The sequence below is a fragment of the Schistocerca americana genome, chromosome X (genome assembly GCF_021461395.2).
Source record: "Schistocerca americana isolate TAMUIC-IGC-003095 chromosome X, iqSchAmer2.1, whole genome shotgun sequence".
Classification (NCBI taxonomy): Eukaryota; Metazoa; Arthropoda; class Insecta; order Orthoptera; family Acrididae; genus Schistocerca; species Schistocerca americana.
Genome location: NC_060130.1, coordinates 609,891,971 through 609,912,645, shown reverse-complemented (window position 1 = coordinate 609,912,645; position 20,675 = coordinate 609,891,971). Strand labels below are relative to the sequence as shown.

At 38.0% G+C, this 20,675-nt stretch overlaps 1 protein-coding gene across 1 annotated transcript in view; it reads right to left on the bottom strand.

The window, feature by feature from the left end:
• Nucleotides 1-20,675, bottom strand: part of LOC124554918 (protein unc-79 homolog) — an 859,177-nt gene that overhangs the window by 350,529 nt on the left and 487,973 nt on the right. The window contains exons 32-33 of the mRNA XM_047128608.1: nt 6,382-6,554; nt 5,912-6,090 (exon numbers count right to left, since the gene is read on the bottom strand). Of these exons, the coding sequence (XP_046984564.1) occupies nt 5,912-6,090; nt 6,382-6,554 (352 nt within the window). The remainder of the gene's footprint in view (nt 1-5,911; nt 6,091-6,381; nt 6,555-20,675) is intronic.

The window sequence follows — 20,675 nt, the reverse complement described above, 5'->3', positions numbered from 1 at the left end:
CATACATCACGTCAGCTTATGCAGCCGGAGATACAAACTTACTGGCAGTGGTGTGATGACTTGGCAGTTGGAGATGGTGTCCTCCTTCTCTTGGGGGATAATGATCACTGCAGGTTGAGCTGCCACCCTCCCTGCACCAGCGGAAGGTCTTACATGTCTGATATTGGCATATCGTCCTCATTAAATGCCTTGCCTGCCAACTTCCTTATTGGAGAGGGATGAATGCTGCCATCACTCACATGGTGACATCATGTACTATGTGTCAAAGTCAACAATTGGTGTCCACTTGCTGCCTGTTTCCTTGGTCTCCAACTGCTTCCCTTTGATCCCACTTACACCTGGATTTTGTAGGTATTTTCCCTGGTTTCTCCTGGCTCATCATAGTGGACACTGGCAGTGGATTCCCATATGTCTCCCACATGTCCTCCACATCAGCCACAAGTACCAGCCATGCTCTCTCCCACATCTTTGCCACTGAAGGACTTCGAGGAACAATTGTAACTGACAGTAGCTCTCAATTTATGTCTGCTGAATTCACTTCCTTCTGTGCTACTTCAAGCATCCAATTGGTCCATACGGTGCCATTTCATCCTGCTTCCAATGGTTTGGCAGAAAGATTTGTTTGTACATTTAAGACACAGATAGCCAAACTGTGTCAGTAGCACACCCTGGACGATGCTCTCAAATTCTTCCTTACCACCTACTGGTCCACAGTCCAGGATGAATCATCCCTGGCAGAAAAACTTCACGTGGCCACCCTCATTGATGACCCGTGTCCATCTGTTCCCGACCCCCACCCCTCCCCCCCACCACCCAGCTCAGAAACATTTTAATCCCTCTCATTTCTTGCTGCAGGATCCATTTTGGGCGATGGTGTTCACCAGAAACCATCCCCAGCAGGTCGTGGCCACAGTCTTCAAGCTCCTTGGCCACACCATGGCAACTGTCACCCTTGTAGGTGCCACAGAGTACCAGAAGCACAGCAACCAGCTCCGCTGCCAGCGTGCTTTGGGGCCAGCTTATCCTCTGCCTCCTCTTCCGTTTGACCTCAGGGAAGGTCACTGTCTGCCTTCCAGTACATTGCCACTGCTACTGCTGCCACCTGCAGTATGCCTGGTGGGTCCTCCTGCTATTGCAGCTACACCTATGGAGGTGTATCCACCACATCCTGCTGCACTGGCGTTATGATCAACAGCTGATCTGAGGTCCAAGGTCGAGATGAGCCTTCACATTTCTCCTGGAGAGTGGGGGGGGGGGGGGGAGGGGGGGGGGGAGAATGCAGCATCTCTGCCGTCTGCCTGTGACATTGGCATCCCACATGACAGAACAGAGATTCGGGATGCCTTCATCACTGTGAGTAAAGCCAAAGCAAATTATTACATATTTCTGAGGCCACTGCTGGAGATGAAAACACAGCCTCTTGTCTCAGCCAATGACCACTAGGTCCCATTGCCCAAGAACTCAGGATCAACATCAGTGCCAGGGCTCCCGATCTACAAGTCAACTACTTTCCTATGCTACTCGCATGATCAAAACTAGTCCCAGATGATCCAGTCACCAACCAATCTTGTAAGATAGCACACAGCCAGCCAGAAGGCAGTTCAACACACTGCTTGGACTTGTAGGGATCTGCCATCCTGGCCACAACATCCATGCAACTCGTCTACTGGTAGTTCTGGATCGTCAGGAGTGGTAGCTTTGGACTGTGGCTCAAGAGTGTCATGGAACAGTGGTCTTGCCTTGCTGGGCAGCTTTGTGGTAATGCTAGGCCAAGCACTCTCTATTTTGTTTCGAGTGAGAGACTTGTGAGGAAAACATTTTATTTTGGTATTCTTCTGCTATAGGATGCAACATGGGATACATATTTTGTTCCTTGCTTGGTTGTGTTTTTATTTAGGCTACTTTGTTGACATTGGCCATATTCTCATTATTGGCTTTTCCCAATAAATATAGATTGAGGAATATAATTCGCATTTTGTCTCTGCTACCATAGATACAGTAGTTTGTATGCCTGCTGAGGTTCATAACATATTACCATCTAATGAGACAGGAGCAGGAGTCTGGAATTGAAAAATATGCTGTAGTGGTATCTTGGTATCAGGAAGACTATTCTAGTAAGGCATCAGCAGAAAAGTTGACATAGTTCAATCTACAGTGGCGTATACATTGCAACAGTTCAAGCAAACAGGTGACAATGTAAGTGTTTCTTGATCTGTAAGACCCTGAATAATATCATACTGGGAAGATCAATTTATGCATGTACAAATTAACCATCAGAGGACTCATTCTACACCTGAAATTTGTGAGCAAGTACATAGTATGCAAGCAGCTCCAATCTCTCTCTCAACAATGCTACGCTGTCCCTGTAAACAAGGTTTGAAGGGCTGCATAGTGGGCAAAATATCTTAAATATCCAAACATAATATGGTTAAAAGATAGCAATGGTTGCAGTAGCATAAAAACTGGAGCATGCAGCAATGGTCTAAGGTGTTGTTCACAGGCAAATCTAAGTTTGAAATATTTGGAAGCCATCACCAACTGTTTGTTAACTGACTTTGTAGAGAATGTATGAAGAGTCAGTGTGTGACACAAATGGTGAAGTATTGTGGAATGTCAGTCATGGTCTGGAGGTGTTTTGTAGGTGATAAATTCAGTGATCTAGTTAGAATTAATGGAACATTAAAGAAGAAAGGATACCACAGGAGAGTGATCAACAAAGCAGTTCCACCTGCCAAGAGATTTACCAATTGTGGGTTTATGCTGCAGCAGGACAATGATCCCAAACATGTCTATAAACTGTGTAGAGGGTATGTCAATATGAAAGAGAAATGTAAGAATCTGAAGAATATGATTTAGCCTAGACAGTCACTTGGCTTAAACCCCATTAAAATCTTATAGGAAGCACTTGATTGAGAGGTTAGAAAAATGAGGTAGTCTAATTTTGAAGATACATAGAATAATTTAAGTATATGCTGGATTAAAATATCTGCAAAAGCACTACAAAATCTTACATCCAGAATGCTAAGAGTTTGTGCAGCTCTTCTGTGGGTGAAGGGTGGATACTTTGAAGAGGCTAAAATCTAAACCATACTATATTCTACTTAATGACACAGAGAGAAAACACTTACTTTGTTCATCTATTTAGTTTTTACAATGTATTTGCACAAAACATAAAATACATGGTTCTTATCAAGGGTGATCGAAAACTTTTGACCAATAGTGTATTTATACAGGATGAACATTAATAAAATAAACAAACTGGAGGGACATATTCCTGACTGGAAATAGGTCCTATGAACATGCCTCTACAAATGCATCATTGCCATGGTAGATAGTGCTGGTAAATGAAAGTTCTTCTGACCATGTGCCGTATTGTGTTGCAGGCTGTGTGATTGACCCAGTGTACTATTAGCAGCAGAAGGCCCAGTATTCATGTTGGGAACACCACATCACACAACACTTCAAGCCCTTTTTGGGCATTTGTGTGATCATGGGTCATTTCAGAGAGACAAATGAGCAGGGAGGCAGCAGACTGTGTGAACATTAGATATGGACGACTGGTTTCTACCTCTTCAACATTTCCATCTGTGTGGCCATACACAAACACCATCTTGGGTTGTCCCCAATATGAATACCAGACCATTCTGCTGGTTACTGTATGCTGCACCAATCATACAGACTGCAACACACGAGAAACACATGCCACATGGTAAGAGGTAATTTCATTGGTCAGTGCCATCTAAAGTGGCAACAATGCACTTACAGGCACATGTTCATAGGACCTTTTTCCTCCATTTCCAGTTAAGAACCCATCCGTACAGTTTGTCAGTTTTATTAATGTACATCCTGTAGATGAGAAATGACTGAAAGAAGGTACCTGTGCAAAACTTTTGGAAACTGTGTCAGAAAATAAGCTCCAATGGAGAAAATGTTTAGACAAAGTCTGCTGTAATTTAAACACTGTAATGTGCATTATGAAACAACTTCTCCAGTATACCAATAAACAACTTGTGGGTATTGTATACCATGGCCCTTTTGAACCATACTTACAGTATGGAATTATTCTGTGGGAAAGCTCCACTAGCAATAACAGAAATGTGATCCAAGGGAGAGTATTGTAGAGATGCTGAAGAAACTGCACTTGGAAACAATTGAAGGTAAATGAGATGCACACGGTCCCAAGAACACCAATTTACAAATGTTCAAGAACAAGCTTTAATTGATGTATCTAGGAATACACACGAGATGTTAATTTTTAATGAACTGATTACAAATTATAAGTTCAACACACATTCATTCAAAATTGCAGTTTCAGTCTTTCTTTCTAATGGCAAAGTTATTATTACTATTATTATTTTGGAGACACATGTCAAACTTACAGATGCCCACAGGAATCACAAAGAAAAGATTAGACTAATTACAGCATGCACAGAGGCATTTACATAATAAGTCTTCCCTTGCACCATATTTGAATGGAAGAGCAAGAAGTCCCAGAAACAGGTAGACATAGAAAAAAATTTCTTGCAAAAATTGTCAATTAGATGTACTTCCCCTGCCTCTCTCTGTCCATCTCCTCATACCCCCTCTCCCTATCCATCTGCGCTCCCCCCCCCCTCCCCCCCCCCCCCCACTTTCTCTGACCATTTTGTTCTCCCATTGCTCTCTGTCCAGCCCTCTCCCGCTGCCCTCCCTCCCACTCATCTCTATCTGTCCATCTCTTCTTGTCCCTCTCTTTATCTACCTCTGTGTCACTTCCACTCATATGGGAGCTAGAGGGTTCTTACGCACTCAGTGTTCTTTCCAGATAATAAGCTTTATGTGGTCCAAGTCTGGTTGAAATTGATCCAGTAATTTAGGAGGAGATGTGGAACATACATACATACATACATACATACACTGATGAAACCTTCTCAGGCTTCCATCTGGGTAGCTGCATCACAAAATCCACGACATTTTGATGAGTGTCATTCTCATCATCTTCTGGTGAAGATGACACATCGCTATAAGATAATGAGAATGATACTCATTGAAACGTAGCGGATTTTCGATGCAGCTACCCGGATGGAAGCCCGAGAAGATTTCATCACCAGTATACACCAGGAAAGCCTACATTCACATACATACATTCATACATACCTCCATGTGTATATATAACAATAGTTTGTCTAATAATAGGCAATATATTACCAAAAAAAACCTGCAGCTATCCATTCATATGACAGAAGAAATAAAGACCAGTTGAGAAGTGTACCACAAAGAATGAGAGTTGTTGAACGCAATCCTTGATACTCATGTGTACAATTGTTAAAGCATCTAACTAAGAATCCGTGGGATGGTATGACTAAGAAAATAATCTGGAAACTCACTAAGGATTATTTAGTGCAAAAAGAATTTTAAAATGTAGACAAGCATATTTTTAAACAAATGGGAATGTTTTATTATCATTATGTATATATTGTAGTTACCTGGGTTAATGAGTGTATGAAAGTAATATTTATACCTAATATATGCATATGGAATGGGAAAATAACAGCAGTAGTGAAAGCTGTGGGATGGTAATGGAAAAGGTTTAAAAAAAAAAAAAAAAAAATACATAGAGCAGTTAGATAGTATAAAAACATGTAATCCAGTATTAGGAGTAGCAACAAAGAGCTGTGGCACAATAGAAATAGGATACATTATTCATATTTCAATGAATAACTTTACAGATTGACTTACAATATGCATTATATCATTGTTAATACTAACATCAGTGTATCACAAAGTTGTAGTGTTCACTAAAAAAAAAAAAAAAAAAAAAAAAAAAAAAAAAAAAAAAAAAAAAAAAAAAAAAAAACCAGGAATGAACATAACTATTAATTATTTCACAAGTGTTCTGAAAAGTAAAACTCTCATTTTGAAATGAACTCACCAAGGCGTGCTGTTCCAATAGGCAAAAGTCGTTCTGTCTGCTTGGGAATATCAATTTGCCATGGCAGCTGCTGTGCTAGCATGTTTATGTTTGTCAGTTCATACAAGCATTTTTGCTTTCCAAGTGATCTGGTTATAGAATTGTACTGCTGATTTTCTGTGGTATTGTGACTGCATGCTCTGTACAACAGAAAAATATCATCAGATGTTATAATTCAAAAGCTAAAAAATTAAATTTCATTTAATTCATTAAATCAATTTGTATATTAAGAGAAGGGGCAAATCCACACCTTCTGGTAATACGAGGAACAAATCAGAATAGAGAACATCGTTTAACAATATGAGTGAACATTGTGAGAAATTATCAAATAACAAGAAAAATCATGTAATATGTTCAGTACTAAAAGATTTTTTATAGTTGGAAGTACAATGGAAGAAATTTTGTCATGATGATCTGGTACTTATACATACTTATATGATTCAGGAGTTGTGACTGCAGAAGAGTTACACATGGTAACAACAGAATTGTTACTATTATTAGATGACTTATTTGATTGTTGATGGGTAGAATTTCCTGAATTGAATGTCAGCAATGGTTTTAAGTTCCCATGTACATTTTGTTTTCCACTGTAATTTGCAAGATTCTGAAAAAAATACATACAATTAAAAACAATTTATTTGTTATTACAGCCAGTAAAAATTTGTAGTTTAGACTGGTGCATTTAAGATGAGTAATAGAAACTCTAGAACCATAAAGTAGATCAAGTAGTACAGAAACTAGTAGTTTCAATATATTTTACACTTTTCAAGTAGTATAATAAGTTTCTTGATACTACTGCCATTTGTTTGGCAGCCTTGGCATTTGACTAGTTAAAACAAATAATAAAGATAGAAACAAGTTAATTCATCCATTACACAGAAGACATTTCTAAAAATGTGGCAGTGAGGAGTGAATCAGTATCATATTGATACCATAGCAATTCCAGATTTGCAGTTTGCTATTTGTGGCCTACCCTTAATAACAATATTGTGTAGATCAAGTGCCTCTCCTGCTGATTGTAATCTTCAAAATGGTAGTGAATATGTACACACTATCACTACATAAGCAGTATAAGAATATGAAATATTTTTATATGGGTGCCTTGAACTTTTGGAGTCAAATTTCACATTAAGTCCTAATTGTTTACCATTCTAAAATATGTTTCAGCAGTTGGAATCTTAGAATCCAGCCCCAGTCAGCTAGAGACAAATTTCACATCAGGCCCTAATTGTTTACTGTTCAAAAACACATTTCACCAGTTAGCATCCAGTCCTTTGAAATCTTATCAAGTTCTGAAGGAATATATGTTTCACTGTTTCAGACAGTACTTCCTTATCAATAACTGCAATGTATGCAAAAAGTCTGAAGTTACTATTAGCCTTTACCACTAGTAGACTGTCACAGCACACTGTGTCCTAAGTGCAGTTGACTGCAACAGCAGTTCAGTGTCAATGTGCCAGTGATGTGGTCAGCTTCTGTAGAAGTTCTGAGACTTAGGCAAAACTTAGCTTTGATGATACATCCAGTCATTAGAATGGAGTGCTGTTCAAGACTAAACATGGTGTGTAAATACCTTTTGGCTTCCTATGAGATAACACATACACTCATCAGCAAAGCCAGATTCAGAAAAAGATGATTCTTTTGCACAGATTTTCCAACCCACACATGCTCATTCCCAGTATTCACAATCTATAATTGCTGCTACAGTGCCTACAATGTGCAGAAAACAAATGTGTTGTCTACGGCCAAAAGCTCAGATAAATGCAAATGACTGCTGTTTATTTTACTATTGATTTCTTGTATATACAAAAATTGTTGGAAAGATTTGCCAGGAAATAAATAATAACAATATGTCTTAATTAGCCAATTTTGAGGCAAAGACAAATTGAAGAGTAAACAAGTGGACTTATTATTGCATCTTATTCTCTTATGTGATGCATAAAAAAGATAAAACTCAGTGAACATTTGTCAACAGACCCTGTGTTGCACATATCAATCAGCAGTAGAATAGATTTATGGGCAATATGTTGATTAACATAGGTGATATAGATAAATAAATGGGCATATTCGCACATAAGGTAGAGAACAGATGACAGTTTGAACAAGATAGATGGCAACAAAGATGGACAGAGGATTACATAAGAAGGACTAATGGCCACATGGGCCAATATAACAACAAAAATAATCATTTTTGAAAATATCATGTAACTGAATAGATAAAAAAATCTATTCACCAAGCAGTGGTAGGAGAATATACATACAAAGGTACTTGAATTTGCAAACTTTTGGAGCAAGTGGCTTCTTCTTCCAGCAGAAGGGTTGAAGTGGAAGGATGTCCGGTAAGTCTCCCCTGACCTGGGGTTCTGGGTGACTTTCCTGAACTCACCCAATTTCCTAAACCTCATTTTCCTTCACCCCTCTTCCTACCTCTTTATCCTACTGCTAGAAGATGGAGACACTGTCTCTGGAAGCTTGCAAATTCAAACACCTTCATATGTTTACTCTCCTGCCACTGCTTGGTGAGTAGATTTTTTTTATTTTTCCAAATGGTTCAAGTGGATCTGGGCACTATGGGACTTAATATCTATGGTCATCAGTCCCCTAGAACTTAGAACTACTTAAACCTAACTAACCTAAGGACATCACATACATCCATACTCGAGGCAGGATTCGAACCTGCGGCTGTAGCAGGCACGCCGTTCCAGACTGAAGCACCTAGAACCACACGGCCACAACGGCCGGCTTATTTTTCCAGTTACATTAAAATATAATGAAAAGGTCTAATTGCTACTCACCATAAAGCAGACATGTTGAGTTACAGACAGGCACACAGAAAAGACTGTTTATTTATTTATTGTTCCGTGGGACCAAATTAAGGAGAAGTCTCCATGGTCATGGAACGAGTCAATACATGAAATTATAACATGATATTAGAAACAGATAAAATGAAATATAAGAAACATATTCAGGTGACAAGTCATAAGTTTAAATAAAGAAAATCAACAATGTAACACTGGAATTTGCTTAATTTTTGTGCTCTTCCAGGAGCTCCTCGACAGAATAGAAGGAGTGAGCCATGAGGAAACTCTTCAGTTTAGACTTAAAAGAGTTTGGGCTACTGCTAAGATTTTCGAGTTCTTGTGATATCTTATTGAAAATGGATGCAGCACAATACTGCACTCATTTCTGCACAAGAGTCAAGGAAATGCATTCCACATGCAGATTGGATTTCTGCCTAGTATTAACTGAGTGAAAGCTGCTAACTCTTGGGAATAGGCTAATATTGCTAACAACAAACAACATTAAAGAAAATATATACTGTGAGGGCAATGTCAGAATTCCCAAACTATTGAATAGGGGTCAACAAGAGGTTCTCGAACTTACACCACATATAGCTCGAACAGCCCGTTTTTGAGCCAAAAATACCCTTTTTGGATCAGAAGAATTACCCCAAAAAATAATACCATATGACATAAGCGTATGATAATATGCAAAGTAGACTACTTTTCGTGTTGAAGTGTCACTTATTTCAGATACTGTTCTAATGGTAAATAAAGCAGCATTTAGTTTCTGAACAAGATCCTGGACATGGGCTTTCCACAACAGCTTACTATCTATCCGAACACCTAGGAACTTGAACTGTTCCGTCTCGCTTATAATATGCCTATTCTGTTTGATCAAAATATCGGTTCTTGTCGAATTGTGAGTTAGAAACTGTAAAAACTGAGTCTTACTGTGATTTAACATCAAATTATTTTCCACAAGCCACAAACTTATTTCATGAACTACATTATTTGATACTGTTTCAATATTACACAAAAGATCCTTCACTGTCAAGCTGGTGTCATCAGCAAACAGAAATATTTTTGAATCACCTGTAATACTAGAAGGCATATCATTTATATAAATAAGAAACAGCAGTGGCCCCAGCACCGACCCTTGGGGCACGCCCCACTTAACAGTGCCCCATTGGGACTGAACATCACTACCACTCTCAATATTGCGGAGAATTACCTTCTGCTTTCTGTTCTTAAAGTAAGAGGTGAACCAATTGTAAGCTATTCACCTTACTCCATAATGGTCCAACTTCTGCAGTAATATTTTGTGGTCAACACAGTCAAAAGCCTTCATTAAATCAAAGAAAACACCTAGCGTTTGCAACCTTTTATTTAATCTGTCCAAAACCTCACAGAGAAAAGAGAATATAGCATTTTCAGTTGTTAAACCATTTCTAAAACCAAACTGAACATTTGACAGCAAATTATGTGAATTTAAATGCTCCAGTAACCTTGTATATACAACCTTCTCGATAACTTTAGCAAACACCGATGGCATAGAAATAGGTCTAAAACTGTCAACATTATCGATGTCTCCCTTTTTATGAAGTGGCTTCACTACCGAGTACTTTAATTGGTCAGGAAACCGACCACTCTAAAAGAAAAAGTTACAGATATGGCTAAGTACTGGGCTAACATACATAGAACAATACTTCAGTATTCTGCTAGATACCCCGTCATATCCATGAGAGTTCTTGGTCTTTAGTGATTTAATTATTAACTCAATCTCCCTCTTGTCAGTATCATGGAGGAGCATTTCAGGTAACAGTCTCGGAACACTTTTTTCCAAGAGCGCTATATGATTCCCTGTTGAGACTAGGTTTCTGTTTAGTTCACCTGCTATATTCAGAAAGTGATTATTAAATACTGTACATATATGTGACTTATCAGTAACTCAGACATTCCCACTATGCACTGATTCTATATCCTTGACCTGTCCCTGCAGACCAGCCAGTTCCTTTACGACTGACCTTATGGTTTTAATTTTATCCTGAGACTTAGCTATTCTATCTGCATACCACATACTTTTTGCCTTCCTAATAACATTTTTAAGCACCTTACAATACTATTTGTAATGGGCTGCTGCATTTAGATTTTGACTGTTTCTAACGTTTTGATATAATTGCCACTTTGTTCTACACGATATTCTTATCCCTCTAGTCAGCCACCCAGGCTGCCTGTTTGTGCTAGTACCCTGTTTTGAATGTTCTAACGGAAAGCAACTTTCAAAGAGCACGAGAAAAGTCTTGAGAAAAGCATTATATTCATCATCTACTGTATCAGAAAAGACTGTTACACATTGAGAATTTGGCAGAAGTCTCCTTCATAAAGGAAAAGGACAACACACACAATTCACACAATCAAGCACACTTTATGCACACAAAACCACTATCTCCAGCCACTCTGGCGGAATGCAAGTGTGTCAGATGGAATCAGCAATCTGGGGTGAGGCAGCAAAGGGGGGTGGATAGCAGGATACAGGTGGAAGGGGGGGGGGGGGGGGGGGGGGGATAGACAGAAGTGAGCACTGCCTGGTAGAGAGTGCAGGGATGACATGGTCTCAGGACAAGGCTGACAGGCACAACACCTTGAGGCTGTAGGGGAGGGAGGGAGAATGGGCAGCAAAAAAGGAGAGAAGCAGAGAAGGAGAAAAGACTGGTGGGTGCACTGGCAGAGAGCAGTGTATAATGAGGATGAGGGTATATGAATTGGGAGGTGATACAATACGGGGGTTGAAACCATTGGGAAGAGAGTGTAGGGCAGTGGGCTGCTGTAGGTTGAGGCCAGGCTGATTTTGGGAGTAGATAATGTGTTGTAAGAATAACTCACATCCATGCACTTAAGAAAAGCTGGTGGTGGAGGGGAGGATCCAGATAGTCTGGGTTGTGAAGTAGCCATTATAATCAGGCATGTTATGTTCAGCTGCATCTTGTGCCAAAGGCAGATCCACTTTGTTCTTGGCCACAGATTGGCAGTGGCCATTGATCCTGGTGGACAGCCAGTTGGTAGTCAAACCAATATAAAAAGCTGTGTAATGATTGCAGCAGAGCTGGTGTGGCAGTTGAAGGTAGCAAAGAAGTTTTAAATTTCACATTTTAGAAATTATTCATGGAGGACAGTCTTACAAACATAAACATACTGTTGTTTGATCATCGAACAAACTATCATAGGGATGACATAGTAATAAGTACATCAGGAACAGAGAATCAACTGAAAGAGTGGAAAACAAATAATCTGCCAGGTCCAGATGGAATCCTGATTTAGATTTACAAAAAGTTCTCTAAGCCATTGGCCCCTTATTTAGCGTGCATTTATTGCAAATCTCTCACTCAGCACAAAGTCCCAAGTGACGGGAAAAAAGTGCACTGACTTTTGCTTATCAGAATTGCAAAAAACTGGATCCACAAAGTTACAGATCAATATCCTTAACATTGGTTTGTTGCAAAATTCTTGAACATATTCTCAATTTGAATATAATAAATTTATTTGAGACCAAGAAGTTAATGTCCACAAATCGGTATGGTTTCAGAAAGCATCAGCTGTGTGAAACTCAGCTTGCCCTTTTCTCACATTATGTAGTGTGAACAATGGATGAAGGGCAACAGGCAGAGTCCATATTTTCCAAAGTCATTTGATACGATACCCCATTACAGGCTGTGAATGAAGGTATGAGCATATGGAATATGTTCCCAGATATGTGAGCAGCATGAAGACTTCTTAAGCAACAGAGCCCAGTATGTTGTTATCAATGGTAAGTGTTCATTAGAGACAAGCATATTGTCAGGAGCACCCCAGGGAAGTGTGATAGGGTTGCTATTCTTTTCTATATACATAAATAATCTGGTGCACGGGGAGGGCAGCAATCTGCAACTGTTTGCTGATTTGGTGTGGTGTACAGGTAGGTAACTGTTGAGTGACTGTAGGCTGTAGAAGGATACAAGATGATTTAGGCAAAATTTCTAGTTGATGTGATGAATGGCAGCTGGCTGTAAATGTGGAAAAATTTAAGTTAATGCAGATATGTAGGAAAACCAAACCCTTAATGTTCAGATACTGCATTATTAGTATCCTTCTGGATATAGCTGCATTGTCTAAAATCTGGGTGTAATGATGCAAACTAGTATGAAATGGAATGAGCATGTGAGGATTGTGGTAGGGATGATGAATGGTCGACTTCAGTTTATGGGCAGAATTTTAGGAAAGTGAGGTTCATCTGTACAGAAGGCCACATATAGGATCCTATTGCCACCTATTCTTGAGTAATGCTCGAGTGCTTGGGATCTGTGCCAGGACAGATTAAAGAATGACATCAACACAATTCAGAGGTAGGCTGCAAGATTCATTACCAGTAAGTTCCAACAACATGCTAGTATTACAGAGATGCTTTGGGAACTTAAATGGAAATACCAGGAGGGAAGGCAACATTCTTTTCAATCAACACTACTGAGAAAATTTAGAGAACGAGCATTTGAAGCTGACTGCAGAACCATTCTATTGCTGCCAACATATATTTCATATAAGGACCACAAAGATAAGATACAAGAAATTAGGGCTCAAATGGAAACATGTAGATAATTATTTTTCCCTCAGTTTATGTGCAAGTGGAACAGGAAAGGAAAAGACTAGTAATTCTACAGCGTATCTTCTGCTGTGCTCTGTACAATGGCTTGTGGAGTATGTATGTACACATGACATGGCTGCTTTCACAGGTGGTCTGGCTTGTGATGCAGTACGATAAGCCTGTGACAGGAGTCTGGGCCACCTGTGGAAGCAGCCATGTCATATACCAGTTCTGCTACAACTTTTGAACAACTTTTTATATTGATATGACTACCAATCAACCATCCACCAGGATGAATGGCCATCACCAAACTGTTCTCGAGCACAAAGTGGACCACCCAGTGGCACGACATGCAGCTGAACATAATTTGCCTGATTACAATTGTTGCTTCATAACCCATACCATCTGGATCCTCACCTCCACCACCAGCTTTTCTGAAGTGCAGAGATGGGAGTTATTCTTACAAGACATTCTCTGCTCCCAAAATCATCGCTACCTCAACCTACGGTATAACCTACTATCCCTACACCCTGTACCCATCAGTTTACTCCCCTTCTATCATATCCCTTCCCAGTACATGCCCTCTCAACCACTCTCCACCAACACACCCACCAGTCTTCTCCCCTTCTCTGCTGCTCTCCTTTTCTGCTCCCTGCCCTCTCCCTCCACAATAGCCTCAAGATGCTGTGCCTGGTAGCTTTATCCTGAAAATATTTAGTCCTTGCACACTCCACCATGTAGTGCTGAATTCTCTACCCTCATCTGTACCCTTTAACACCCCCCCCCCCCCCCTTCACTGCCCCCTCCAGACAACTGCTTCCATTCAACACAGCTGTATTTTGCCCAGACTGGCTGGACATAGCAGTCATGTGTGCATGAAGTATGCTTACTTCTGTGAAAGTTGTGTTTTTTCCTTTTACTTTCTGAAGAATGTTTTGGCTGAAAGCTCAAAGTGTAACAGTCTTTTTGTTGTGCCTGTCTGCAACTCAATGTGTCATTCTTATGGTGAGTAGAAATCTATCCTTTTCATAATATTCACAATATTGTTGATGTTCCAATGTGGACTTTACATTTTCTGTGCAGCCTGTCATTTATTAATGAAACATTTCCTGAGTGACTGAAAAATTCTGAAGTTAAGTCTTTGGTTAAGAAAGGAGATAAAGAAGTATTGACAAATTCCCACCCAATTTCAGTTTTGCCAGCATTCTTGACTTCTTAACTACCTGACAACAAATAATATATTGTTAGTGTCACAGTTCACATTTTTAAAGGGTTCTAAGAGTGCTATCTACACATACAGCAGTAATGTACTTAATTTATCAGTCAAAAAATTGCAGGCTCCTGGAATATTTTATGATCTGTTAAATGTATTTGACTGTGAGAATCACAATATCCTTTTATGTAAATTAGAATATTATGGTGTAACAGGAAATGCTGCAAATTTGTTCAACTCATGTATCTCTGGCATGAAACAAAGGATGTCAATGGGAAACAGAAGTGCATGAAACTAATAGGCACTATCCAGCTGCAACTAATTACATATGGTTTCCACAATGTTCCATCTTATCCCTTATTTTTTGTTGTATACAGGGTGTTACAAAAAGGTATGGCCAAACTTTCAGGAAACATTCCTCACACACAAAGAAAGAAAATATGTTATGTGGACATGTGTCCAGAAACGCTTACTTTCCATGTTAGAGCTCATTTTATTACTTCTCTTCAAATCACATTAATCATGGAATGGAAACATGCAGCAACAGAACGTACCAGCATGACTTAAAACACTTTGTTACAGGAAATGTTCAAAATGTCCTCTGTTCGTGAGGATACATGCATCCACCCTCCATCGCATGGAATCCCTGATGCGCTGCTGATGCAGCCCTGGAGAGTGGTGTATTGTATCACAGCCATCCACAATACGAGCACGAAGAGTCTCTACATTTGGTACCAGGGCTGCATAGGCAAGAGCTTTCAAATGCTCCCATAAATTAAAGTCAAGAGGGTTGAGGTCAGGAGAGCGTGGAGGCCATGGAATTGGTCCGCCTCTACCAATCCATCGGTCAACGAATCTGTTGTTGAGAAGCGTACGAACACTTCGACTGAAATGTGCAGAAGCTCCATCGTGCATGAACCACATGTTGTGTCGTACTTGGGAAGGTACATGTTCTAGCAGCACAGGTAGAGTATCCTGTATTAAATCATGATAACGTGCTCCATTGAGCGTAGGTGGAAGAACATGGGGCCCAATCAAGACATCACCAACAATACCTGCCCAAACGTTCACAGAAATGCGTTGCATGTCAACACAAGCACCGAAGTCAACATTACTTTCTTTCAATTGGGCCAACAGGTGGTGAATCGAGGAAGTACAGTACATACTGATGAAACTAAAATGAGCTCTAACATGGAGATTAAGCGTTTCTGGAGACATGTCCACATAACATCTTTTCTTTATTTGTGTGTGAGGAATGTTTCCTGAAAGTTTGGCCGTACCTTTTTGTAACACCCTGTATATCAATGACTTGTCATCTGTAACATTATGATATGCCAAGTTTGTTTTGTTTCAAAATGATACAAACATTGCAATAAATAGCAAACCAGATATAGTCTTAAAAAGATTTGTTAATGAAACTTTTGTGGACATTGATGAATGGTTCCTGGCCAATTCTTTGTCACTAAACTTTGAGAAAGTGCACTATATGCAGTTTAGCACTTGTATGAGGGTTTCCATCAGTATATGCCTACAATATGACAACAAGCAGATAGGATAAGTTGACAGGGATAAATTCTTGGGTTTACAGCTAGCTAATAAATTCAGATAGGAGATTTCATAATCTCATTGGTGTCCATTACAGTCCTGCAATGTATCTTTCCTGCTTTGACAATTTTGTTGAAAATGTATGTAAATGATACTACCTGAACTACCTGTCAGACCAGTAAGTATATGTATATAACTAACAAATAATGATTCATAGGAAGAGTATGAAGAACTTGAATAAGCTAAGCTACTAAATGATAAAGAGTATTAAAAGCTTTAAGGAGAAACCAAATGTCCTAAACTGGAATAATGCTGTACATGGGATGCCATCTGAAGAACTTTTTTGCTGTCAAAAGCAGTAGGTACCATGTCATAAAACGGAAGGGCCCCAAGGAACATGTAAGCTGCACAACTGAGGGAGTAGAAATTCTAATATCCACAGGTAAAAAAGAAGACCAAATGGAACATATAAAAGAAACTGAAACAAATTTTGATTTCCAAATATTTCATAAGGATGATCACTATATATGAAGAAGCAGAGGAGATAGAAGTGTTACTTGCTGCTGAGTTACCAAATAGTTTCATATTGATGGAGCATGTACTGGCAGAAAATAAATAAAGACGTAGAATTTACATGGTTATAACAGAATGTCATATTTTTGCAGAACTAATCATAAAGGTGACAGGGTAGCATTGCATGTGACTAGCAGTGTAAGTGAGTCTGATCAGTGGCCAATTACAAACTGTTCAGAAGTGTATTTTGAAGCAGCAACAACTTAAACAATTTTTCAGGGGGTAAATCTCAGTTTTTAAGGATACATCACTATACAATATATAGGATATAATATTCCATAACATAACTTGAAGTGTTATTTGATAAAGATATTAATGACTTCCAATACTTAATCATTGCTGGGGACCTAAATATAAAGACACTTAAACAGAGCAGCTTTACAAAACGGACACAGCATGTAAATAGCCCAACAAGGAGGAGTGAATCATCAAACACAATAATTTAAGATCACTTTACAAACAAACCTTTAACTAAACTGAATGTACACATAATTAACACAGTCATTTCAGAGCACCCTGCTCATCTCATCATACCAGAAACATTACCCAGATCAGAGGACTTGAAGGCTGTGTATAACAATGATACAATGGTTTGGAAGAAAGCTGGAAATCTTTCATTTCAACCGGAAGTCACCACACAGATGAGTATGAAATATATTGGAAATGTAATAATCAAACAGACTTTGAGATGTACAGACATAAGAGGAAAGAATATAACAGAATGATAATGGAATCAACATCCAGATACTATAAACATCAAATTGGAATTTCATTAAATATTTTAAGACATTCTGATTAAACAAATACAAACAGAAATGGATCAAATAAGGCAAAAAGTGGGAATATAGTACTTCCTGCACTGAGGAAATAACTAACTGACCCACATAAAGTGTGTCCCACTTTAAAACACTTTTATGTAAACATAGTTCAGTAATTGATGAAACAAAATTAAGCACTGGCTAAAAGCAGTACAGGTTTTCCACAAGTAACAAAATGTCTTTTTTTTCTTTTTTGTTTTGATAAGATGAAACAGAAGTTACAAATACAATAAGATCACTACAAAACAAAAATACAGAGGGAACAGATGGAATAACTGAAAAAAGTTCTAAAACACTACTCACAGATTTTAACAAAGCCACTCATGTTCCTAGTAGACTTGCTAATGGAGAAGTGTCTGCTCCTAATATGTCTCCTAAAGATTAAAATAGCACTATTTTATAAGGGTAATGACAAAAAGGGAGACATATAATGATTAGACCCATCTCACTAAAAGCTGTAGCAACAGCTATAAAAAATAGCGTTACAAAATTCATAGGGCAATAAAATATCATGTTTGAAAAAAAGGATGGATTTAGGAAAGAGAAGTCCACAAAAACAGCAGCAGAAAATTTCATGGCACATATAATCAGAAAATTAAAAGAAAATAAATAAGTTTGCAGTGCAGTCTTGGATCAATAAGAAACCATTCACCTTGTATGCCACACTATTACACTCTACACTTACATAAAGTGTGTAGACATGTAATAAGGGGAAAGTAATCAGTCTAATAAAATTATTTGTAAAAAGAGAACAAAGTGTAGAATTAAAATGCAAGGTGACACTTTTTATTCTGATTTTCAAGTAGTAAAATACAGTATAGCACAAGGCTCAACACTCGGTCCAGTTCTGTTTTAGCTGTATGTGAGTGTTAATGGTAGCATCAGTAAAACAAACTGTAATCATATATGCAGATGATACACCACCCATTGTAAACAGTAGCTCAAGAAATGATTTACAAATAAGAACTCTCACTGGCACAGAAACAATAAGTGAATATTTAAGTACAAACCATTTATAAATCCAAAAATAAACTAACCTACATGAAAGTACTTCCAAAGAGAATAACAAATGAAGACACACTAAATGATAGGCTTAGAGATCCACTGATAACACAAATTGAGACCAAAAATTTTCTGGGGTTAACAGTAGACAGGTTTATGAGTTGCAAATATTATGTTCAAAGATCTATTAAAAAGTAAGCAGTAGCATATTTTTAATGAAGAAAATGGCCCATATAATTGATGTAGATACTGTACTAAAGATGTATTACTGACTAATTTATCAACATTTGCTATCTATATCTATATTTATTTCTTCATGGACACTCTGCAAATCACACTTAAGTGCCCAGCAAAGGATTCATTGAACCAACTTCACAATAATTCTCTGTTATTCCACTCTTGAACAGCGCACAGAAAAAATGAACATCTATATCTTTTTATGTGAGCTTTGATTTCCCTTATTTTATTGTGATGATCATTTCTCCCTATGTAGATCGTCATCAGCAAAATATTTTCAATTCCGTGGAGAAAGTTGGTGATTGAAACTTCATGAGAAGATCCCACTGCAATGAGAAATGCCTTGTTTTAACCATGTTCACCCCAACTCCTGTATCATGTCCATGACATTCTCTCTCCTATTTCTCAATAATACAAAATGTGCTGCCCTCCTTTGAACATACTTGATGTACTCCATTAATACTATCTAGTAAGGATATTGTATTATAATATAGTGGGACTTTTTCAGCGATAGCCTAACATATGACCTCTTTCTTTAATTTTCTTTTCTCTTTTTAAGCTTCAAAAAGAGAGAGGGGGGGGGGGGGGGGAGACAGAAAGAAAACAATATTGGAAGGCTATCACCAAGTGCAAAATCAAATTCAAGCAATTTAAAATCTTGAAACATCTGTTGTTTGACATAAGGTAAGTCATTTGTATTATTCTTGTTACCTCAAATATACATAGAGTAATACTGTTCTAGAATATCAAACAACGTGTTTTGGTCAACAAATTTACATCATAAGTAACAATCTTTCCTTTTCATGATATTGTCACTGCTTCCATAAAGCACACAAAATACTGTATATCAGTTTGATTTCCAAATTATTTTGTATACGAGGATATTATTCCTCATTCTATTTCTTTGTGACAGTTTAGAATTAATTAATTTATATTATTTAAACCCATCTCTGTCCTGTTACGTTTGGCCTAATACAAAAATTCAGTTGAAAATGGTCTGCTGTAGCCACTTGATATTTTTGCAGGTACTACAGAATCAAGATGCATAGAATATGTGTCTCAAAATCAGAACAACAAATGTGGGATCCTATTGTGATGACACTGGGCACACTATCTGCTGTGGTTGGGAAAAATTTGTCACTATATAAGCCTTCAGAAAAATGTATATAGTTTCTATATATATTTTTCTTTTTCACTTCAAAATATTTGGTGTGATATCTTATAAGATGTAAAGTCAAAATGAGTAAGTGAAAAGTTTCTATCAATAACCACAGTTTGATGAAAATTCAGTTTCCCTCAGAGTGGCCACTTTACCCCATCTTCCCCTACGAAACCAATGTCTACATACTGTGTCAGTGAGACAGGTCATTTTTTTGTGTTTGATCAACACTCACAGATTGCAGCAGAAAGTGAAATTGGATGCCTATAAATAGTCATTTAAATTATTAATAAAGTTCTGTTTTGTCTGTGTTTTCATTCATTATGTGTGTGTCTATTCCAATATGTTACAATTGATCAAACTGTATTTTACCCTGAAATTTTAAATTGTAAATATATATTGATGTATCCAATATTGCTCTAAACAACAATAAAAGAATGAATGAATAACTTGAAAAAGAAAAGTGCTTCCAAAAATATAGAGGATGCCTTCAATAAATTTATCAGCGCTCTCTTAGAAATGCCTCCTGTCATATAATTGTAAATCATAGTACAAGTATGGTAAGTAGACATGAACACAGAACTTTATGTATTTGGTTCGTACCTTATTATCAGAAATTGATATTGTTATTTATTATCTGTAATAATTAAGCTGGGAGTGGACAGTAGATAAAGCAGCTTATATTGGCCTCAAAAGGCAATTCACATGAAAACTTAGATTATCCATAGGAAATTATGCTACATTTAAAACTCCAATAATAAGTATATGACTGCATGGACA